The 24,795-nt window shown below is 42.3% G+C and overlaps 1 protein-coding gene across 1 annotated transcript; it reads left to right on the plus strand.

Moving 5' to 3' along the window:
* The first annotated feature begins 5,639 nt into the window (after positions 1–5,639).
* Positions 5,640–24,324, plus strand: UBE2V2 (ubiquitin conjugating enzyme E2 V2). Its single transcript, XM_043483544.1, has 4 exons — positions 5,640–5,971; positions 18,709–18,857; positions 22,107–22,232; positions 23,443–24,324. Exons 1-4 carry the CDS (start codon positions 5,755–5,757, stop codon positions 23,587–23,589), a joined length of 639 nt encoding a protein of 212 aa, XP_043339479.1. The 5' UTR covers positions 5,640–5,754; the 3' UTR covers positions 23,590–24,324.
* The last annotated feature ends 471 nt before the right edge of the window (positions 24,325–24,795 follow it).

A 24,795-nucleotide genomic window follows, 5' to 3' on the forward strand; every position in this document is an offset into this window, starting at 1 on the left:
CTTTATCAGATGGGTCTTTTATAAATGTTTATCCTGCCTGTGGCTTGTCTTTACATTCTTTTGACAGTATTTTTTGCAAAGAAGAAAAATTTTAATTTTACTTAAGTCCAGCTTATCAGTTCTTTTATGGATGGTGCCCTCAGGGTCCTATCTAAAAAGTTACTGCCAAACCAAAGGTCATCTAGGCTTTTCCCATGTTAACTTCAGGAATTTTAGAGTATTGCATTATATACTTCAGTCTGTGATCCATTTCAAGTTCATTTTTGTGAAGGACATAAGGTCTGTGTCTAGATTTTTTTTTTTTTGGCATCTGAATGTTCAGTTGTCCAAGTACCATTTGTTGAAAAGACTCTTTCCTCCATTGTACTGCCTCTGCTGTCTGTCAAAGATCAGTTGACTCTATTTATAGAGGTCTGTTTATGGAATCTCTAATGATTTTATCTTGAATACTGCATCTTCATAGTAATTCTTGAATTTGAGCAGTGTCAGTCCTCAAATTTTGTTCTTTAATATTGTGTTGGCTCCCCTGGATCTTTGCCTCTCTAAACTTTAGAATCAGGCTGTCCACATTCACAAACTAACTTACCAGAATTTTGATGGGGATCACATTTTGATAACAGATTAATTTGGAAAGAACTGACATCTTGACAATACTGTCTTTCAATCCATGAACATGAGATATCTCTCCACTTATTTAGTTCTTTGATTTTGTTTATCAGAGTTTTGTAAGTTTACTCAGATATATATTATATGCAGTTTGTTAGGTTTGTATCTAAATGTTTAATTTCGGGGGGGTACTTATGTTAGTATTGTGTTTTTTTCACTTCAAATTGAGTTGATCATTGCTGATACATGAGAAGCTGACAGACTTTTGTATGATAACTTTGTATCCTGCAACCTGGCTATAATCCATTATTAGTTCCAGAAGATTTTTTTATTTTTTTCAGATTTTTTACACAGAAAATCATGTAATTGGCAAACAAATAGTTTATTTCTTTGGTTTCCAGTACAATGTTAAAAAGGATCAGGGATTGAACTGGTGTCCCTTGCACTGCGAGGCAGATTCTTAACCATTGGACCACCAGGGAAGCCCTGCCTCTATTCCTATTTTACTGACAGTTTTTGTCATGAAGGAATCTTAAATTTTATCATATGCTTTTCTGTATCTATTGATATGATCATATGGTTTTTGTTTTTAACCTGCTGATATCATGAACTATACTAATTGATTTTTGAATGGTGAAATAGCTTTGTATCTGTGAGATAAATCCTACTTGGTTGCAATGTGTAATTCTTTTTATATATTACTGAATTCTATTTGCAAATATTTTGTTGAAGATTTTGTACCTATGTTGAAGAAACAGATCACAGTTTTCTTTTCTTATGTGTTTGGTTTTGGTGGTAGGGTAATGTTGACCTACCTCATACAATGAGGTAGAACATATTCAGTTTGTTTTTCTCTGAAACAGACTGTAGAGAATTGATGCAATTTTCCCCTTAAATGTTTGATATAATTTACCAGTGAACACATCTGCAGCTGGTGCTTTGTTCTGAAAGGTGATTATTATCTTCTTCAATACACATAGACTTATTCATATAGTCTGTTTGGTCTGTAAGCTTTGGCAGACTATACCTTTCAAGGAACTGATCCATTTCATCTGGGTTGTCGAATGTGGGGCACAGATTTGTTCATACTATTCTTTTATTAGAGCGTCCCTGGTGGCTGAGACAGGAAAGAATCTGCCTGCAATACAGGAGATCCAGGTTCAATCCCTGGGTTGGAAAGATCCCCTGGAGAAGGGAATGGCTCCCCACTCCAGTATTCTTGCCTGGAGAATTCCATGGACAGAGGAGCCTGATGGGCCACAGTCCATGAGGTCGCAAGAGTCAGACACGACTGTGTGCCTAACACTTTCACTTCATTCCTTTATTATCCTTTTAATGTCCATAGAATTTGTGGGGAAGTGCTTTCATTTCTGACATTAGTAATTTGTGTCTTCTCTCTTTTTTCTTGTTTGTCTGGCTAGAAGCTTATTGATCTTTTCAAAGAACCAACTTTTCGTTTTACTGATTTTCTCTATTGATTTCTTGTTTTCAGCTTCATTGCTCTCTACTGTAATTTTTTTTTTTTTTTATATTATCTTTCTTCCACTTACTTTGGATTTAACTGGCTCTTTTTCTGGTTTCCTAAGGTGAAAGATTCCATGATTGATTTAAGTTCTCTCTTCTTTTCTAATATTTCATACAATGCTCTAAATTTCCCTTTAAGGAATGCTTTCACTGTATCTCACAAATTTTGATAAGTTGTGTTTTTATTTAAAATGCTTTATAGCAATCCCAGGAATTCCCTGGCAAATCCAGTGGTTAGGATTCAGCACTTTCATTGCCAGGGTCTGGGTTCAATTCCTGGTTGGGGAACTATGATCCCACAAGCCTTACAGTGTGGCAAAGGAAAAAAAAAAGCTTTCTCACAATCCCTATCAAAACACCAATGGTGTTTTTCAAATAACTAGAACAAATAATTCTAAAATTTGTATAGAAACAATAAAAGACTCTGAATAGCTAAAGCCATCTTGAGCAAGAAGAACAGAGCTGGAGGCAGCATGCTTCCAGCCTTCAGACTACACTACAGGACTACATTAATCAAAACAGTATGACACAGCATCATTCACTCCTCACCTCAGCTGCTGATGAGGCAGCGGAGATCTACAGAGGCCTGCACAGTTAGATAATGCTCAAGACAGAGCTAGTCCAGGTCTAACAACTCCCATTAGATGAGCTATGTAGAAAACACCAGTACTTGCAAGTGAAGGTTCCCTTTCTCCTGGACCGTCTGCTTCCTCCTCTGCCCCTAACCCACGGTGCACAAGGTAAAAGCACTAACAAACACCACTGGCTTACCAGGAGGCTGATGTACAGATGTTTCTGTCAAAACAGTTAGTCCAAATAAACTTTTTGACAAGCATCCCCCCCGCAAAAAAAACCATAAACAGTATGAAATAGGCACAAACACAGGCACATAGATCAATGGGACAGAATGGAGACCCCAGTAATAAACCCATGCTCTTAGGGTCAATTAATCCACAACAAAGAAGGCAAGAATATAACTGCTTATTGTTATTGTACATTAGCTCATCTTATAATACTGAGTAATCATTACCATACATCAAAAAAGTTCATTGACTCCCAAAATATATGGAGACTGAATAGCACACTTCTATAACAGCAGAGGCAAAGATTAAAAAAATCTCAAGAGAAATTTACAAAGTTTATTTTAAATTCAGGTATAGTTGATTTACTAGTTTCAGGTGTACAACATAGTGATTCTAAATTTTTATGTTATATTCCATTTAAGGTTATTATAAAACATTGGCTATATTTCCTGTCCTGTCCTTGTAGGTTATTTTATATATAGTAGTTTGTACCTCTTAATCCATTCCCCCTATCTTGCCCCTCCTCCTTTCTTCTCACCACTGGTAACTACTAGTTTATTCTCCACATCTGAGAGTCTGTTTCTGTTTTGTTATATCTATTTCTTTGTTTCATTTTTTTAGATTCCATGTAGAAGTGAAAACATTTGAGTATTTGTTTTTGTCTCACTTCACTTAGTGTAATACCTTCCAGATTCATCCATGTTCTTGACAGTGATAAAATTTCATTAAAAAAATTATTTATTTGGCTGTGTCAGGTCTTAGTTGTGGCACAGGGGCTCTAGAGCACATGGGCTCAGTTCTTGCAGCACACAGGCTTAGTTGCCCCTCGACATGTAAGATCTTAGTTCCCTGATCAGAGATCGAACTGCATCTCCTGAATTAGAAGGTGGATTCTTAACCACTGGACCACCAGGAAAGTCCTGTCATCTTTCTTTTCAAAGGGTGAGTAATATTGCATTGCACACACATTCTGCATTTTTATCCATTCATCAGTTGATGGACAGTTAGGTTGCTTCCATATCTTGGCTACTATTAAGAGTGTATTAGTTTCCTATTGGAGAAGGCAATGGCAGCCCACTCCAGTACTCTTGCCTGGACAATCCCATGGAGGGAGGAGCCTGGTAGGCTGCAGTCCATGGGGTCCTTAAGGGTCGGACATGACTAAGCGACTTCACTTTCACTTTTCACTTTCGTGCATTGGAGAAGGAAATGGCAACCCACTTCAGTGTTCTTGCCTGGAGAATCCCAGGGACAGGGGAGACTGGTGGGCTGCTGTCTATGGGGTCGCACAGAGTTGGACACGACTGAAGCGACTTAGCTGCAGCAGCAGTTTCTTATTGCTGCATAACATATTATCCCAAAATATCCTGGCTCAAAACACCAAACATTTGTTATCTCAATTTTTAAGGGTCAGGAATGGGGTGACCAGCTGGGTTCCTCTGCCTAAAGGTCGCTAGCAGAGTAGCCATTAAGATGTTGGGGCAGGCTGAAGAGTCATCTAAGACCTGACTGGGGAGATCTACTTTAAAGCTCACCGCCATGTTTGTTGACAAGATTCAGCCTCTCCAGCTGTTGAACTGAGCGCCTCACATCCTCAAGTTTATAGACCAGAGATTGATCTCAATTCCTTGCCATGCGGGCTTCCCTATAAGGCAGCTGCCATAACTGAGAGCTGGCCTCCCTCAAAGGGAGGACTGGAGCAAGGGACAGCAACGCATGCAATCTAGTTTTTTTTGGCCCAGACCAGGGCTGTGGGATCTTAATTCTCTCAGTTCCCCAACCAAGGTTCCAACCCAGGGCCCCTGGCAGTTAAAGAGCTGAGTACTAACCACTGGACTGCGGGGAATTCCCGGCGATCTAGTCTTCTAAAACAAAATCTCAGCAGTGATTACCTCCGTCACCCAACCTCCCCACCTTGTTATTTTATTCAAGGAAGCTGGTCAGTAAATCCAGCCCACACACAAGGTGAGAGGATTACAAAGAACAAGACAGGAAAGCCAAGCAGAGAGACACGGTAGAGTTTTCCACCAGAGTGAAAATAATAGTAACAGAGAGCCCAGCAGTGTCACTTCACATTAGGGAGGTAGCTGGGACCAACTCGGAAGAAGCAGCAGCTGACACTTCACGTTCAGAACTAAGACTAGGGCCTGTCTTCTCCCCAAGCCTCGGACGTGCTAAGGCATGGGTAAATGAGTACGCAGGATGGAAAGAAGAGGTCCACCCAGCAGGGACCACCGCCCTGCGCAGAACGAGTCCCACTCCGGCGGGAGTTCGGGCCGCGGGGACGCGCCGGGCGGGGAGAGGTCGGCGCGCCCCGGGGAAGTCGTATCCTCGGGGGTCGTCCTGGCTGTCACCGCCGGGAACCGCCCCGTGCCGGCGGCCGCCCAAGCCCCGTCGGCACCTCGGCCCTCCAGACGCAGTCATGCTCCCTAATCACTCAGAAACGGAAAGAACTTTCTAGAGCCACAGAGAAACTTTAATCATGTTTCGCCACCATTCCGATCTAAAAATATGAATACGGCGGTTTAATTCTAAGGTCTCTTTAAACATTGTCACTCCTTGAATCATTTTCGGCAGAACCGTCAACGCCCCTGTCAGGGCTTCATTTCCACAAACACTTCGTGTACCTCAACACAGACGCCACCCTCTCCCCGACAGAGGACAGCCCTCTGGGCGGCGCTAGCGCACGGCGCTCGCGCACCTGCTGCGACACACGCCTGTGACGTTAGCGCCGGCGGCAGCTCCAAGAGGACGAGCCCCTCACAGAGCATCTTCGCCTCACGCTCTTGCTCTTTCACGGTGACTGACTCAAGTCTGTTCCATGATCATAGCCTTCAACCTTTCCGTCAGAGTTAGCGGCTGCGTCTCAGGAAGCCGGAAGCCCCGGGACGGGTCCGCGGTGACGCAGCGGAAGCCGCGGAGAGGGAGCCTGGGGCCGGAAGCCGCGGGGCGGGCGGTGGCGCTCCCGGAAGTGGCGCGGACGTCGCGTGCGTCTGAGCGGTGCGTCGGGCTGCAGGAGAAGATGGCGGTCTCCACAGGTCGGTTCCTTGCCGGGCTACTTGCTTTTCCACCCCGACCCGCGCGGCGCCTCATCTTGCAGCTGGCGGCCGGCCTGGCGGTGTGAGGGAAGCCACAGTACGGCCCCTCGAACGCCAGACTTCCTGCGGAGCGCAGGCGGAGCAGGGAGGGTCCTGGCGACCGTCGGGGCGGCGGTCGTGCCCCGCGTCGGCTGCGCGCCGGGGGGCTGGGCTGGGCCGGGCTCGCCGGGGGTCCGGCAGGCGGTGCAGGGTCCGGCTGGCGGGGTTCCGCTGGTGATGCGGGAGCGAGGAGAGGAGTCTGGGTCGGCCCGCTGTCCACCTCCGCGCGCGATGGCTCGTGTGGGGGTCGTGGATGGAGCCAGTCGGATCCTACGGCTCGTCCTGACGTGGGCGGAGGGCCCATTCTTACCTGACTGAATGCGTGTTGTCTGTCTTTCCTGTGAGTGGAAAACTGCGGTGCAGACTAAGTAAAAGCAACGAGCAGGGTGAACGCTCATTGAAGAAAAAGCGACTTCTTAGATTAGCTTTTCAACTCCTCTCTCCTATTGAATACAATTTTGGTTTCTTGTAAGCACAGATTTTGAAATTAGATGTTAACACTGAGGTTTTAGAAATTTGACTATTTAGAAATGTTAAAAACATTGAAAACTGTATTACCTAAAATGTTAGTACGTGTGGTCTTTCGTTTTTCTGATCGTTACTGAAACCAGACTAGAGAACAGTGTAGTTTTGTATTTCTTGCCATCATTGCACGAATTTTCGTTTAAGTGGAATATTTTACTGTATGTTGCGATTGGTACTTTCAAGGTAGTACCTTTCTAGCTACGTTTTAATGGAAAATTGCGTCTTTTGTGTCTCTGTTCCGTGTAGGTGTCAGGATAAGCTGTTTAACGATTTTAGCATTGCGGAACGATTTCACGCTTAGGGTCAGAGCTAAGAGGTAAAGCATAGGTGATTAAAAAGTGACGTTTTAGTGTTGAGACTCTGCTGTTGTCCTTGCTATTTGAAATTGAGTGTGTTCATGAATCGGGCCATGTCTTTTTTAAGACTTGTGCATCCTATCTTTAGGTTCTTGAAAAATTGGTAATAAAATGGTGTATTTTAACTTGATAGTTTTCATTTTGTAGATTTCACTTTTTAAACAGTTTTTCTCCCGTCTACCATTGTACATATGAAAGAGTGTGGAAATATTTTGAAAAAACCAGTGATTAGGTTATATTAATGGCAGATACTTCTTGGTAACAACATTTAAGTCATTTTTGGAAGTTGAATATGAATTATAAAGAAGTTACTGAGAGATTATTAGCATATTTTGTTGTACATCTGAAGCTTGAGTTTTCTAGTTTATATTTCAGCATTTCAGTTGTTACATTTACACTGATTTTATGTTTATGAGTTTTGAAATCTTAGCATAACTAGGAAGGATAACTTTTAGACAGTTAATTGATTTTTTTTCTTAAACCCCTGAAACTTGTTTTGACACTGTTGCTGGAAATTGCCTTGGCCAATATCAGATTTATTTCTCTTCTGTGTTTTGTAACATTGACAGTATCATCCAGCATGGGGAGAGAGGAGTGCAGAAGCAGTTTTAGACTATGTTTTGTAAATAGCTATTTTTAAATTACATTTTCGCTTAGTTATACTTTTGTATTGCTTGCTTCTTGGTAGCAAGGGAGGGAAACAGTACCTGTTTGTGAAGTAGATATGATAAAGCTTGAAATTTAAAATAGATGAGCTAGATGGATGTGCTGTACATGTTTTTTAAGCCAAATTAATGTAAAAATAACAGGCCAAAAAGAAAACACCCAACAGATTTTTTAAAAATCTTATTTAAAGCATTTTATTTTAACATGCATTATTTAAGTCATAGCTTTTACATTTGCTGTAACTAAAGAAAAATTGGGAAGAATTTTAATTAGACTTGGGGCTTCCCAGGGGGTGCTAGTGGTAGAGAGCCTGCCTGCCAATGCAGGAGACATAAGAGACTCAGGTTTGATCCCTGGGTCTGGAAGAATCCCTGGAGAAAGGCATGGCAACCCACTCTAGTATTCTTGCCTGGAGAATTCCATGGACAGAGGAGCCTGATAGGCTACAATTCATAGGATCACACAGAGTCAGACATGACTGAAGTGACTTAGCACTAATTAGACTGAGACCTCTAAGCTGTAAAATACTTTGCCATACCACTTGGTTCTTTTGTTGAGAAGACTGAGGCCTAAGGAGGTATAAGCTTTTACATAATTGGTTAGCAATAGAGGCCAGGTCAGAATTCAGGTGTCTTACTCAGTCTGGAATTGTGAATTTGGAATAATCCTGAAATGAGGAATCTTACTTCCTTTGAGACTTGAGAGTGGCTTTCATACTTCTCTTCTCTCTGCAGGTTCCTTGTCTCAGACTGTCAAGTGCTTCTCATGGATGGAAGTAGGACTGTGGTGGAGACTCCACTGGCTAGATTTCCCTTTCCCAAGAGACAGTCACCTCTGGGAATCAAGATAATTTCATAGGGCACAACTTAAGAAACATGACTCTAAAGAATAGAAATTTGTCAGTATATTTAGTACGCGTGATTCAAAAATTTAATCACAAGGAGGCAACTCTGCTACCTGCTTTGTTGTCTGTGAATTGAGTCAGCTGTGTGGTGCACCATCACCTGCAGACTGAGAGAGGTGACGTGTGGCTGCCGGTTGGGATTGCTCGGCTGTTACTCACATAGTGGCTTGTGGACGGAAGAGTGGCAGCCGTGTGTGCTCTACCTTACCGTGGTGTGTGTGCCCTGGAGACTGGAGTCCGAGCTCTCTTGTTGGTCTTGTGGACAGGACAGCAGCCAGGTGTACTCTGTGCCCTTATTCCTAGTGTGTGCGCCCTGGAGATGGAGTCTGAACCCTCTTGTTGGAGATTGGCGTTTAAATCATGGTAAAGGAAAGTCACACATATGGAAACCATGAAGAGCAGAGATTGCCCATATGTGGAGACATCCACTTAGCAAGTATTTGGGGAACTTTTTGACACAAAGCTTCAAAATTGATAGAATAAATGGAATGAAACCCAGCATCTAAAAGTTTGTTTTAAAAGTAGTTGACTGTTTGAAAAGAGCCAATATTCTTATAAGATCTTTGAGATACTGTAAGATGGCACTGCAAGACTGGATTTGGGAGCGTGTTCTTGTTTACAAGGTCTCCGCTGACTTGTGTTAAGGTGGACGTTATTTTCAGTTTAAGTTGTAACTCAGCAAAATTTCAAACTACAGAAGGGGAGAAATTCTTAGGGCTTTGTATAGGTGCTTACATACATTGGAATAGTAGTTCTCATAGAAAGTACATTATGAATCATCTAGGCTGTAGCCAAGTTCATTTTATAGATGAGCAGTGAATATATAGATATAAAATGAGTTTCCCAAGATTATTTAACTCGGTTTTGATTCCAGACTAGTTTCTTGATTTCAGCTTCTTTGTTGCTGCTTCTGTATCACACTGTATTCTGTAAACTTTTGGTTGCTGCATATAAATGAAATCATACAGCATCTGTCTTTTTCTGTGTGACTTATTTCACTTCAGTCAGTTCAGTTGGTCAGTCATGTTTTGTGAGGCAAGCAGAAGTAACGCCATGGCAGGCAGCTTAGATTAGGTGTCTTGGAGACCTTCTCTCTTCCCGCTCGGGGATTCGGACATCGGGCATAACAGTTTGACTCTTTGCGACCCCATGGACTGCAGCACACCAGACTTCCCTATCCATCACCAGCTCTTGGAGCTTGCTCAAACTCATGTCCGTTGAGTTGCTGATGCCATCCAACCATCTCATCCTCTGTTGTCCCCTTCTCCTCCCGCCTTCAGTCTTTCCTAGCATCAGGGTCTTTTCCCGTGAGTTAATTCTTTGCATCAGGTGGCCAAAGATTGGAGCTTCAGCTTCAGCATCAGTCCTTCTAATGAATATTCAGGACTGATTTCCTTTAGGATTGACTGGTTTGATCTCCTTACAGTCCAAGGGACTCTGAAGAGTTTTCCCCAACACCACAGTTCAAAAGCATCAATTCTTTGGTGCTCAGCTTTCTTTATAGTCTACCTCTCACATCCATACATGACTGCTGGAAAAGCCATAGCTTTGACTAGGCAGACCTTTGTCGGCCAGGTAATGTCTCTGCTTTTTAATATGCTGTCTAGACTGGTCATAGCTTTTCTTCCAAAAAGCAAGTGTCTTTTAATTTCATGGCTGCAGTCACCATCTGCAGTGATTTTGGAGCCCAAGAAAATAAAGTCTGTCACTATTTCCCACTAGTTCCCCATCTATTTGCCATGAAGTGATGGGACCAGATGCCATGACCTTCGTTTTCTGAATGTTGAATTTTAAGCCAACTTTTCATTCTCCTCTTTCACTTTCATCAAGAGGTTCTTTAGTTCTTCTTTGCTTTCTGCCATAAGGGTGGTATCATCTGCATATCTGAGGTTATTGATATTTCTCCTGGCAATCTTGATGCCAGCTTGTGCTTCATCCAGCCCAGCATTTCACATTGTGTACTCTGCATTTAAGTTAAATAAGCAGAGTGACAACATACAGCCTTAGCATACTCCTTTCCCAATTTGGAACCAGTGTGTTGTTCCATGTTTGGTTCTAACTATACTGTTGAAGCCTCGCTTGGAGAAACTTATTTCACATAGCATAATACTGTCTAGGTCCATCCATGTTGCAATGGCAAGATTTCATTCTTTTTTATGGCTGAGTAGTGTTGCAGTGTGTGTGCATGCCTGCCACATTTTCTTCAGTCATTCCTGTATTGATGGGAACTTAGGTTGCTTCCATATCTTGGCTATTGTACATCATGCTGCAATGAACATAAGGGTATGTGTATCTTTTTAAAATAGTGTTTTTGTTCTCTTTCCTTAAATACTGAGGAGTAGAATTGCTAAATTGTATGGTAGTTCTATATTTAATTTTTTGAGGAAGCTCTATACTGTTTTACATGGTGGCAGAACCAATTTACATTCCTATGAGCAGTGCACACAGGTTCCCTTTTCTCCACTTGTGATGACAGCCATTCTGACAGGTGTGAGGTGGTATCGCATTTTGGTTTTTATTTGCATTTCCCAGATGACTAGTGACGTTGAGCATCATCTTTTCATGTGCTTGTTGGCCATCTGTGTGTCATCTTTGGGAAAGTGTCCTATTCAAATCCTCTCCCCACTTTTTTAAATTGGATTTTTTTGTTTGTTTTTAATGTTGCACTGTATGAGTTCTTTGTGTATTTTGGGTATTAACTCCTTGTCAGATCCAGCGTTTGCAAATGTCTTCTTCCATTCCATAGGCTTCCTTTTTGTTTAATTGATAATTTCCTTTGCTGTGCAGAAACTTGGTTGATGTAGTCTCATTTTGTTTATTTTTGCTTTTTTCCCCCCTTGCCTGAGGAGACAGATCCAGAAAATTATTGCTAAGACTGATGTCAGAGAGCGTGCTGCCTGTGTCTTCTAGGAGTTTTAAGGCATCAGGTCTTAGGTTTAAGTCTTTGATCAGTGTTGAGTGTATTTCTGTAGATGGTATAAGGGAAGAGTCTAGTATGATTCATGGCCATATTGCTGTCCAGTTCTCCAGCACCATTTATTGAAGTCACTGTCTTTGCTCCTTTGTATATTCTTATCTCCGTTGTAGATTAATTGCTCATGTAAGTGTTGGCTCATTTCTGGTTTACCCATGTTTAAAAAATTGTAATTGTCTTTTTATTGTTGAGTAGTAAGAATTTCTTTATATATTCTGGATACAGGTTTGTTAGATATGTGTTTGTATTTTCTTTTACCTTCTTGATGGCGTCCTTTGAAACCCCAGAGGTGTACATTTTGATAAAGTCCAATTTATTTTTTTCTACTTTATTAAGATGGGAAGTCTGGCTTTTGATATGTGCTTCATTGTCTGACTCTTTGTTTTAAAAACATCATGTTGATATATGTGAGTTCTCAGTGATGGTCTGGTTGTGATTACTGTACATGATTACCATCTGACAGAGGGCAGAAGTCTAAACCCTGCCTTGCTAGGTGTGAGGTTTAAGGTTACAGTAACAGAGAAGTATAGCCAGGTAACAGGCATGCTCCAAGCAGTTTATCCTTTGTGAGTATATAATCATGCAAAGATTTTTTCAGCCTAGTGACTGGAATGCTGTTGAAAAGGACCAATAATGCATAGCTTGGTTTCCTGTTTGTTTTTCATGGTAGTATCACCTGCTCCCTCAATTATCAGTTATGGTTGACTAACCAGTATTGATATAAGTGGTTGTTTCCTGAGAGGATGTACTTAAATTATTGAAAAGTTTTTAATTTTCTGAAGTGTTTACCTACCAGCAGTGGCTTGGCAGGATCTTGCCTTTGTTTCTAGCTGCAGCTCCCGGGAGTCCCAGGCGAGCATTTGTGCTCCTGGAAGTGGTCTCTGTCAGGGGAGAGTGTGCCAGCTCTCGCTCCACTTAGAAGTCCCTGCTAGCGAGGGACCAGAGGCGGCCCGACCGCCCTCCACCCTGTTTCTTCTGAGGGAGGCATTCCTCCTTAGCGCTGAAGTAAACAGTGCTGGCAGCTCTCCTGGAGAACATTGAGTCATTCTGTTCTCACTGGCTTGTCTGTCCCATGGAGATACCAGCAGTGTGTTCGAGCAAATCTTTTGGGACAGCTACTGCATTTGAATGCGTCTGCTTCCGTGGTTGTCCTCACTTGCCTTCTCTGCCAGGATGCCAGGCAAGGGAGTCTGTGTCCTCCATCAGCAACACTTCTTACAGGACAGGCCCTCAAGTGTGGACAGAGAGGTTGGCAGTAAGCATCTGCCGGAAACGCACCCTGGGGTTATTGAGTGCCGCTGGTACTCTCGGAATCTCTTACGGTCCAGTTTCTATGTAAGTGATTTATTTAATGATGAGAAGACAAATGGCTCAAATAGCTTTCCCCCTTGGTGTATTATAATGTTTTACTCATAAATTTTGTTTAGAGCTTACTTTTCTGAAGTGAAACAGTACTAAGGATATTTTGTGTTCGGATGCATTCATTAAATAAACACACGAAGCTGCTTGTTTTCTTCCTTCCCTGAGTTAGTATATCGCAAGTGGGATTACAAAGAGTTCCAGAATTCGGGGAGTGGCTGGGGGCAGAGTGATTTTGGCTATAACTTAGAGTACTAGTAGCGTGATTTACCCTCTGCTGTATGTAGTGCAGCCTCCATACCTTGGTTTAGGTACTTCACAAACCCTGTAATGCAGAGGTCTGTCTTCCTGGTGTTTGAAGGTAAATTCTGATGCTTCCCAGGTACACTGTTGAGTTGAAATTTTTTCAGGTTTATTTTTATTTACTATAGTTCATCAAGTCTAAGACAAATTTTAATATCTTAAATGCATATATGGCTTCAGACAGGGATTTATTCTTATGATTTGGGGGTTGACTGACTGGGCCTGGTTGTCTCCCTTCACCTGACGACGGGCTCAGCCTTTTGCCCAGGGCCTTGTTTCTTGTCTGTGTGGTCAGTCTAGGCGTCTTGTTTGGACTTACTTTCGTTCCAGTAGTGTCTGGGAGTCAGAACTTAGATGGTAGTTGGCTTCCAAGAGACCAAACAGAAGGTGTCGGGGCTCTAACAAGGCAGGTCCCAGTCCCATACCAGTGTCACATTCTACCAGAACAAGTGGCAAAACCAGCCCGGATTCAGGGGAGGCCGGAAGGGGCACAGCCTGGAGCCCGGAGAAGCGCTGCTCACAGCTGACTCTGTGCTCTGGAGGCTGTCTGCCTCCTTGTGCTTTGTTCTTGGGGGCGAATTTCACTCAGTGGGATTTTAAGTCAGTGTATGTGAATATTTAAAAATTCTTGTGATGTTTTGTCAGTTTACCTCTTCAGCAAGGTGTATTCAGTTTTTAGTGATGTGTTGAGGTGGATAAATAGAGTTTTTCTGCTGTTTTGCTGTCATTGTGTTTACGATGGTGTTAATTTTATTTTTTCATGGGAGTTTAATAATATTTTTTTATCTGCATATTTTTCTTGTTCAATTATTTTTCACATCTGTGAAGTATATTATCCATGTACTACTTAAGTGAGACTGGTTATTGATATAGGGTTTTAGTTGTTTAAAAATCAGCTTTAAATTTTTCCCTGATAGCTCAGTTGGTGAGGAATCCGCCTGCAATGCAGGAGACCCCGGTTCACTTCCTGGGTCGGGATGATCCACTGGAGAAGGGATAGACTACCCATTCCAGTATTCTTGGGCTTCCCTTATGGCTCAGCTGGTAAAAAAAATCTGTTTGCAGTGTGAGAGGCCTGGGTTTGTTCAGTCCCTGTGTTGGGAAGATCCCCTGGAGAAGGGAAAGGCTACCCACTCCAGTATTCTGGCCTGGAGAATTCCATGAACTGTATAGTCCATGGGGTCGCAAAGAGTTGGACACAACTGAGCGACTTTCACTTTTTAAAATTTTTGCACCTTATATTTATTACTTTTCCCCCTTTGCTTTTTTTTTTTTAACTTCTTTGGGTCATTTCTCTTGTTCTGAAACTCCTCCAAATGGAATTCAAGGGTCCTAAAGCTGGGAGGAGCTTTGGGAATACCGTGGTTCTGCAGGGATTCTGAACCCTAGGATGGAGGTGGGGGGCAGAGACCGGGGACAGGAATTCTCCTTTCTGCGCAATCCAGTGGACTCCCTCCTGAAGGAGGCTTACATATGTTGGTCATTGAGCTGGGGTGGAGTTGGCAGAAGGTTGAACGTCGTCGCCCGTGAGTTTTAGCTCCGTACTTGACATCGCAGTATGCAGCTGTCTGCTTTTGTGGTAGAGCAGAACCACCGCTTTCCGGAACATTCCCTTTGGCCTTGGTTGTCTCGGTGCCTCTCCCACGCCTTGTTTTCCGTGTCCTGCTGCCCTCACACGCTGTGCGCGCCATGAGGGCAGGGCCGTCAGTGTGAGATCCCACTGGCCTAGCGCAGTCCTTAGCTGGTACTTGATGTTTAGTTTTGGTTGTCAGATTACAAAATCACAGAATTACAATAAAATGTACCACATTTTCCTTAGTGGACGCATGTGGTGTTTTTTCCCTGATTCCTCTTTCATCACAGCTGATACTGTCCCCCCAACCCCCTCTCCTCCCTGTCCTTAAAGTCTGGGCTTCAGCCCCTCCCTGGGTCCTTGTCACCACAGGTTAAGTCTGAATTTGCAAGCACACCTGTCCCTCTTTGCTCATTTATCCTCAACTGCTGTCCCCAAACATTTCCTGCAGTTCCCTCTCTCCTTTTTGGATACTGTTTCTCCTTTTCTGTTTAGACAACAGATTTAAAACACAAGAAAATGCATGAATACATGTGTACCCACCCCCAGCTCTCCCAAATGGTAATAAATTTTTCTTGCTTCAGGTTGTTTTTGTTTTTTGAAGAAACAAGACGTTACCTGCACCCTTCCAAGTACTAGGCCACTTCTTCTTTGCCCAGAGGTGATCAGTATTCTGATTTTGGAGTCTGTTCCACAAGTATTTTTGTACTCTTGCTAGATATGTACGTACTCAGAACAGTATAAAGGTCTGTTGATGGATAGCTTTTTTGTTTATTTCTCTTTGCGATTATGGTAAAGTGTGTTTACTATACAGTGTACTGTCTTAACTGCCTCTGTACCGTTCAGCAATATTACATACTCACTTTGTTGTGCAGCCATAAAACTGAAATTGTGCACTCATTAAACAATGTGTTTTAAAATTTTAGCATTAATTGATGCTTGTAGCTCTGATTCTTTCATTTTAATTGCAGTAGCATTGTGTCAAGGGTTATACCATGTTATGTCTGGGTTGTTTCTAAATTGTCACGGTTAGAAATCACAGTACGTGAGTGTTCCTGCCTTTCTGTGGCCCGGGGCCAGCATCTCTGTAAATGTTGCCAGTTTCCTCCCGAAGTAGTTGTGCCAGTTTATTCCAGCTTCAGCAGTGGAAGAGCCTTCATCTCCATATCTTTGTCAAACCAGGTGTTGCCAGACTTAACATTTTTCCGTCTGGCAGATGGTCTTTAGGGTTTAATTCTTGTTTTCCCAGGCAGTGAGAGTCGTGGCTAACTAAGAGGTTGGCCTTTGGAACTCATATCATGTATATGGGCCTTTTTGTTTTTTCCTTTAATGAAAACCTCAGACTAAGGGCTTAGTTAAATTGTTAAATAACAAAAGTAACACCACCACGCACGCATAGACACACAGAATAAAGGCAAGTGGAACTAACAGGAAAAGGCTCAGAGATGGCCAGCGATCGAGGGCAGCTTATGCGCACGCTGCAGCATTCATAGCCCCACAGCGCCACCTTGTGGTGTGTTCTCTTTGCAGACATTGGTGGGGTCAAATGAAGCCACAGTACTCCAGGCCTCAGTTTGAAAATAGAGCTTTCTGATATTTGTTTGAATCTTATACTTCAAAAAAAACAGAACAACCTTAGCTGCTGTAACCCTTTAAATGTTAACATTGCCGGTAATCTTAGAACTCTTTTCCCAGAATGCTGCTTTGAGAAATCGTGAGAAGTTTAGCAGTCACTAGGTTTATTGCTTTTACAGCACTTACATAAAAAGAAACATTATTTTTATATTTTTTACTTTGTAGTTCTGGATGCTTATAAAGCTCTCCTGACTGAATTGTTTTTGAAAAGGAGGAAAGGAAATTACACACAAATTTAGAATTTTTCTTGGGGAATGATTTCATAGATGGTGAGGGTGATCAGGCTCCTTTAATATTCTTTTAAAAAGCAGCTCAGGAGCAACAAGATGGTGGAGATTCTGACAGTGGCTGTTGTTCCAGGGTACGTGCACAGTGTATGTGCATAGAAACTCTCAGCTCAGGGACCCCTTCTGGGTCAGTCTTCAGGACTGCAGAGAGCTTGAATTCTCAACAAAACGTAGGTCAAGGTGAATGGAAGCTTCTTGTAATTTTTCTTAATGTGAACACTAAAATGATGAGAGTCATCATTTATCCTGTTTGAGATGGATCACCTTACGGTGACTCTGTCTCTGTGAAGTAGAAACCATGGTGGTCTCCCTTCTGTAGATGAGGAAACTGCGGGGGCCCTGCCAGAGAGGCAGCAGCACTGGGACTGGCTGGGGGCGGGCGGAGGCCTGGTCTGTGCCCATGGCGCTGCCTGGAGAACTTAACGCTTAAGAGGGGCTTTGGTTTGGAAACTGGGCTTTAATGCTGGGTCTGACATGACTTAGTACAACAGCAACAGCGGCTGCCACTTAAAACTGTGTGACCTTGAGTAGGTCCCGTAACTCCTTCAGACTGTAGTTTCCACAGCTGTAATATGGGTGCTTTTAGGGTCAAATGGGGTAATTTATTTAGTGCAGAGTGTACACTAAACAAATGGTTATTAATAGTTATTATAGTTGTAATAATGCTTACTCTTGTTTTGTGGTTTATGACATATTCATGTTTCTGTGGCCCAAAATTTTAAAGCACTTTTTCTGAAGCACAGTATATAAAGTGGCTACTGTTTCTAAGTTACAGTACTTACTGGCTTTTCATTATTTGTCTAGAAGGACTACTATGAATTAGTAACTGAAAAAGATGTTTTAGTTGCTCTGCAGCATGTGGGGTCCTCCTGGACCGGGGATCAAACCCATGTCTCTTGCATTGGTAGGCGGATTCTTCACCACTGAGCCACCAGGGAAGCCCTGAAAGAGATGTTTTGGTTTCAGCAGGAGAGATAAGTTATGCAGACTGACAGTCACCTTTAAAGAGATGTCACTGTTTTTTCCTGCTTCATAATTGTGTGTGTGCTTTCTTTTGAGAGTGGGAAAGGAGGGAGGGAGGCAGTGCTCCAGAGCCAGCGGAGGGGTCTTGGTTGTTCTCAGGACTTGTGCAGTGGGGCTGGGGAGTGTTTCAGGCTGGATGCTGTTGAGAGCTCGCGAGACCGCAGGGTCCATCCTCTGGAGAGGCCAGGCCAGTGATCCTGAGAGAGGCTGTGATAAAGTCACATGCTGTATCACCAGCCCTGCTGGCTCCAAGGGTTGGAGGTCAGGATGGTGATGGTGGCAAAACTAGGTTCAGTGGAAATGAGGGGGTGGGGACTGTGAAAGGCTGGGATTCTAGGCAGAGGGGAAGATTTGAGAAATAGAGTGATGAGGTCTGAAGGGTTCAGAATTGGAGGTGTGAGAAGGGCTGTGGAAGTGTTGCTGGGTTGGGCCAGGATGGGACAGACGTGTCATAGGAAATTACCCACCAGGAGGCTGGCTCTCCAGCCTCGGATCTGCTCACAGGGGAGGCAGGACATCATGGTTATTAGGCAGCCAGCAGATTGGGTGAGGACCAAGGGTGGGGTCAGCATTCTAGAAAGTAGTGCCTCTTAGTGCATTTTTACAAATGGAATGTAATTCTCTTTTTTACAGATCACTAGAGAGTATGTGCTAATGCAATGACACTTTTGTGGACTTTCTGGTCATGCCTGTTTACCTGATGAATTGTTCTTGGCAGAAATCTCAATTATGGAAAAACAATCACTTGTTATGATTCCCTTATGATTGATTTATGTCACTGTAAAACTGATTGGTTAGGTGTTTATATACATGTTCTGTGCTGCTCTTATGTTTGGAACCATGCTGTCTTTAGCTTTTTCATTTTGAAGAGTTATTATTATTAGATTCAGCATTTCCTGGGACAGAACACTTTTTAAAGAGAATTTTATCTTTTTGGTAAATAATTTTTAACAGTTAACTTGGGAAAAGCTGAATTTGATTGTGTGTAGCCCTTATAATTATGAGCTACTTACATTGGCTTCCTTTTGTATAGGTGTTAAAGTTCCTCGTAATTTTCGTTTGTTGGAAGAACTTGAAGAAGGACAGAAAGGAGTGGGCGATGGTACGGTCAGCTGGGGCCTGGAAGATGACGAAGACATGACACTCACAAGGTGGACAGGCATGATCATTGGGCCACCACGGGTCAGTGCATACGTTTATTTCCTATGGATATTTATTGTAACTTTAGAGTATGCATTTTATTTTATGTTATTAATACTAAAGTAAATAGTTAAGGTAATTTTAACTGAAACAGTTCCTCACTTTTTACTTATTTCTTGTACATTTGTTGATGCTGGATTTTCTGGAGGAGTTGGGGGGAAGACTGGTTTGATCATTGCTCTCAAAGTGTTTGCAGTTCAGTAGGGGAGAAGGCGTGAATGCAGACGACAAACTGAATGTGGCAGAGCGAGCTCACTGTGGGGCTGTAGAATATGTCTCTTCTAGCTGAATAATTGAGGAAGGCTGGACAGTGGAGGAAGTTGCCTTTGGAGTGCCTAAAGGACTGGCTGGTAGGATTTCAGAAGGTGATGGTGGGGATGGAGAGCATTCCAGATAGAGAGGAGAAAAGGTGAGGCACGGAGTGGAGGGAGGCACTGTTGGGAAGAGCCAGCAGTGTGCTGTGATGTAACATGCTGCTAACCAGCCGTGTGTATCAACAGGGTTCCTAAACTGGTTTGTGTTGAGTGCACATTGCTATTGGCCAGTGACAGTTGATTGGCCTTGGAAGTGTTCTGGCTTCGACGTCTTCACCTGTAAAATATGCCGGAAAGGCTGATTCTTGCATGTTTCCTAGTGTTGTTGGCCACAGACCTATTGTTTTATTTTTAGGTCTTTCTCAAGTTCATGACTTTTTATTTTAACTCAAAATTTTTTTTAGACTGGGAAATTTTTTTGTACCTTGCATTCCTCACTCAAAGGCCCCATTTGCTGAATGCCCTGCAGCAAGTCTTTTAAATACATTTTCTATGACCTTTGGCTTTGTTAGAAAGAACACAAATTTGAAGTTTCTTTTTAGTCTTTGGTTTTGTATACTGTTTGCTACCTGTAATGGGACTATTTCAACTGTTTTGCTGTTAGGTAGAATTTAGATTTTTTGATTTTTATAAAACAAAAATGGTCAGGTAATTAGCATTGATAACTTCAGACAAATGTTTGTTTACCATTTTCTGGTATTCCTTTGTAGAATTTGTGCACTCTCCTAAACTAACAAGTTCCCTCTTCCTCCACTGCTCTGATTTTTCCATTAGACATGTAAGGAAGGAAATAAAATGCTGGTGTTTAAAATTCTTGTTGTTTTATAACTCAGTATTTGTAATGAAAACCTTGATTTTTCACTACTTGTGAACAGTATCACCATGGTCTGTTTGGTAAAAGTAAGTGCTTATTACTTTTGAGCATTCTTACTAATGAATAACTTAAAGATTGGACAGTCTGAACTGAGTGGAGTATGCTTTCAGAATTACCTAGATTTTTTTCTTGTTTAATTATTTGTTTTTGGCTGGGCTGGATCTTCACAGCTGCCTCGGCTTTTCTCGCTGTGGAGAGTGGCGGCTACTTTCTCGCTGTGGTGCTCGGGCTTCTCCTTGCGGTAACTTCTCTTGTTGTGGAGCACGGCTCTAGGGCTCCATGGTTGCAGCACGTAGGCTCCAGAGTTGCGGCACGAGGACTTAATTGCTCTGTGGCATGTGGGATCTTCCCGTATTAGGGCTCGAACCCACGTCTTCTGCATTGGCAGGGAGATTGTTTACCACTGAGCCACCAGGAAGTCCTGAAATTACTTAGTTGTGGTTTTTCTCCCATTTGTTCCTCTGAGGGAACTTGAAGAGTGTTGGAGTTTGTGTAAAGACCCTCAGCCCCATAACCTAGTTTGCAGATCCCTCTCCCAGTTCGGGCCATCCGCAGGACCCGCGCACTAGCTGTTCCCTGGTGTCACTGCACCATGGGACGCCTCTGTGTCCGGCTGTGCCCACTGGGGGCCTGGCTGTTGTCGGGTAACATGGGGGTAGGCAGCTGGCGGCGTTCCAGAGACAGGTGTGCCTCCTGCTGCTTTCTGTGGTGGTCCGCTTGGAGCCCCTTCCCCTTCTTGTGGTGCAGGAGGGCGCAGCCTGAGTGGATCCTGTCCTCCAGCCAGGCTTCAGCCCCCTCGACCCCGGACCTGACCCAGTCACTGCTTCCTGCGCCGTAGAACTTGGTGTGAGTGGAACTATGTGGTGTGTGTACCCAGAGGCCTGCTCCTTCTGACTGGGCGCAGCTCCTCAGGCTCACCCACGCTGTTTCATCCACGCGCCACGTGCTGGTTTGTTTCTTTTTATTGTGGTGGGGATATGCCACAGCGTTTGTCACTTCCCAGATCGTGGTTTTCTCTGGTTACTGCAAATAAAGCTGCTGTGATTACAGGTCATCTTGTGAACGTAGGTTTGTTTCCATTTCTCTTGGATCAGAAATGCCTAGGGATGGAGTTGCTGTATAGTAGGGGAGTTAGGGGAGGGGAGTTGAATGTGTAGTGAAATGCGTAGGAAAAAATGCCATATTTTTTCCACAATAGTTATACCATTCCCTATTCCTAGCAAAGTATGAGAATTCTGATTGTTTCCATGTACTTTGAGTATTTTTAAGAGTAAGATTTTTCAGGGGCCTTTTTTGGTTTTCTTTTTCTTGTAGTTGATTTACAATGTTGTCTTAGTTTCAGGTGTACGGCAGAGTGATTCAGTTTTATGTACCTATGTGTCTATTTTTATTTCAGATTATTTTCCCTTAAAGATTATCACAAAATACTGAGTATAGTTCCCTGTGCTGTACAGTGGGGTCCTTGTTGGTTATCTAATTATTATACTTTTACTGCAAGTTCTAGAGAGGCTGGTATGCATGTAGTGGAGAGCAACAGACAGGTGTCTCCTTGACCTTTTTAGTTCTTTTTAAGCCTCTCTGGATCCTGGGCATACTGTTATTATACGCTTGCTGTTAAACTTAGATGAGTTTTATATAGCTGTTTAGTTTTTAAAAATACTGAAACATTTATTAATACATGTACAAGATTGTTGTATACATTTTAAACCATGGTTATTAACACCTGAGATCCACCCCCACTCGGGGGATCTCTTTCTGTGAGAGAGAAAGCCGTGGATCCATTGGGGTGACAGATCCATAGATGGTCAGCTTCTTTTTTTCCAGATTTATACAAGAATCAACAGGTATTAAATTTGTCACTTGCATTTATGTTTTTCTTGTTTTAATTGTACACTAACTGCATTTTTGTTAGCCATATAGATCAAATAAATTTGTTGAAAAATAAATTCTTGATCACACACATGGCAATATTAAGTACATTTATCTTGTGCTTTTCCAGTTTATTAGCACTTGAATATTGTTGTTATTATTTCTGCCTTCCAGACAAATTATGAAAACAGAATATATAGCCTGAAAGTAGAATGTGGACCTAAATACCCAGAAGCTCCTCCATCAGTTAGATTTGTAACCAAAATTAATATGAATGGAATAAATAATTCCAGTGGAATGGTAAGTTAAAGTAGTTATTTTATTTTTACACAACCTATAAGTTTATAGTCAGGAGAACATTAAAACAGCAGAAAAGCAAGTGGAAGCTGTTTATTGGGTTGATAACCCTAGTTAGTTGAGTATTTTTATTATGAAAGATTGTTGGATTTTGTCAGAAGCTGTTTTGTGTCTGTGGAGATAGTCATGGGTTTTGCTTTTGTTCTGCTAATATGGTGTGTTATATTGATTTTTGTTTGTTGAGCCAACCTTGCACTTCCTGGATAAATTCTACTTGGTTATGGTGCATAATCAAAATGTCTGTGTGTTGATCAGGGTCAGCCATAGGTGAGCGTTTATGGCTTTCTCAGGCTCTGAAGCCTGTGTGCAGCCTTGCACACGTGTGTGTCTCCTGGACTCTCAGGTGTGTGTGGGACTTTGTAGACTCACTGGACATCTCCTCTCCCAGCATTTCCTGTGGGGTCTTTGGTCCCCTTCCTGCTTGCCTTCTTGCTGCCGCTTCAGGCAGTAGAACTATTAAAACAGTTTTTTCTTTAATTTAAAAAAAAATTGTATTTTTTATTGAAGTATAGTTGATTTACAATATTATATTTGTTTCAAATGTACAATATAGTGATTCAGTAGTTTTATAAATTATACTCCATTTAAAGTTACCGCAAAATTATGGTTATCTTTCCCTGTGCTATACAATACATCGGTGGTGCCTGTGTATTTTCTACATAGTAGCCTGTGTCTCTGGTGTTACACATTGGACACTGGTTATTTTTGACAGGTACCAGGGTGGAGAGGAGGTGGTCAGGGAATAGATGGTCCTCAGTGGGTGAGTTTCCAGGGAGCTGCCAGATAGGCCAGGTGACGGCAGGTACCTGTGGCTGAGGTTTTGAAGGGCTGTAGCCCCAGCCTGTCCGTCTCACCCAGTGGAAGACGAGTTCAGCACAGTGCAAAGAGCACGCTGGAGTGGGATCTGAAAGCAGAAGTCAGGGTTACCGCTGTCTGCTGATCCCCTGGTGTGAGTGACTGCCCAGGCCTTGGATTGTGGCCCTAAGTACTGTGCGGACCTGTGGTTTTATAATGTTTGCTTTTGTGAAAATAGTGCCTGACTGTTGGGCACCGAAGGGATTTTTAAAGCCCTTCTTATTAAAGCACATCTAGTAAATTGGTGCCCAAGTACTTTACACTTCGTAGTTAATTGTACTTTTTCCCCTCCTTTCAGGTGGATGCACGAAGCATACCAGTGTTAGCAAAATGGCAAAATTCATATAGCATTAAAGTTGTACTTCAAGAGCTAAGACGTCTAATGATGTCCAAAGAAAATATGAAGCTTCCACAGCCACCAGAAGGACAAACATACAACAATTAATTTTAGTGGATCTCAAACTTGTCTTAAATCAGCAACCTTCTACTCATGTTAATGTCTTGATTAAATATCACAATGCAAAATACCCACACATTAAAGTAAGATAATTCCAGCTGGTAAACATGACCTGGACATTTGTAAGAATATATTTAATATATGTACACCCATTATGTTTTCAGGTAACAGGAGGAAAATTCAGCAGTCTTTTCTTGTTAAGGCACCACCACTTAAGCACGCACCTGGAGTCCTCACTGGAACTCAGGTTTGCAGGTGAGAGCACGGCAAGAAGTGTCGGCTGGCTGTGCAGGCAGGTGTGTTTCTGACGAGAAAGCCAAGAAGGAAACTCGAGTGGCGTGCTCCGTCATCTTGCTTAGAGAAAGAGCTTCAGTTGAAATTGTCTAAAGTAGCAGGTACAATGAATATTGTCACAAAGTGTGTTCATTTTTGAAGCGGTATGGGTGCTGACTACTAGTAGTATCAAAAATATGTTCAGGATTGTTTTGATACCTGTATTTATAATAAAAAATGTTGTGGGGGAGGTGGATGAATTTCTGTTACAAGCTGTTCCTGTGTGTTCCATGTAACAGATGTGGTAAATATTTGTTTACAGTCTTTGTTGGACAGACCATGCATTTACGTTTAAATGAAATCAAAAAGGAATTAGGTGTATGGATATGTGATTTGGAGATTAAAATTAGTCTTAAATTGTAAATAAAATGTGGAATGTGTCTTCAGAAACGGTGCCATTTCTGTTATATTGATGTGTGTGTACAGTAACTTGCTGAGATTGCAAAAATTGGAATTCTTGTAGCTGTTCATCTATACACACCTCTCATTATTTATCCCATATGGTATACTTCTTGCAAATTGGAATTTGTAGAGTATTTCAGAGTACAGATTTCCTAATAGGCTTTAATTTCTTGTTAGGAGGAATAATCCCAGGTGTTATGTTTTCAACTTGATTTCACTAGAAATATTATTAAAAGAGATGTTCTAGCAGTTTTTATAAAATTTAGATTACAGATCATCCAAATATACATTCTAGTTTTCTTCATAGTATCTGCCCCCAGTGCTCTTAGTACTGACTGGGATTAATTTTGTCCACTTACTCTTAACTCTGGCATCTTTATAATTCTGAATTGAAAGTTCACTTGTGCTCTGCTTTGACCACAGTGACTTGAGGCTTTGGGTCGCTGTTTTTTATCTCAT

This window comes from Cervus canadensis, chromosome 12 (genome assembly GCF_019320065.1).
Source record: "Cervus canadensis isolate Bull #8, Minnesota chromosome 12, ASM1932006v1, whole genome shotgun sequence".
NCBI lineage: Eukaryota > Metazoa > Chordata > Mammalia > Artiodactyla > Cervidae > Cervus > Cervus canadensis.

What these genes read in the sequence shown, in the direction of transcription:
- UBE2V2 (XM_043483544.1), top strand. Translation starts at nt 5,755, where the DNA reads ATGATCATAGCCTTCAACCTTTCCGTCAGAGTTAGCGGCTGCGTCTCA. An exon ending in TGATCATTGGGCCACCACGG is followed by an intron (nt 18,858 to 22,106) that starts GTCAGTGCATAC and finishes TCTGCCTTCCAG; the next exon opens with ACAAATTATGAAAACAGAAT. An exon ending in TAAATAATTCCAGTGGAATG is followed by an intron (nt 22,233 to 23,442) that starts GTAAGTTAAAGT and finishes CCCTCCTTTCAG; the next exon opens with GTGGATGCACGAAGCATACC.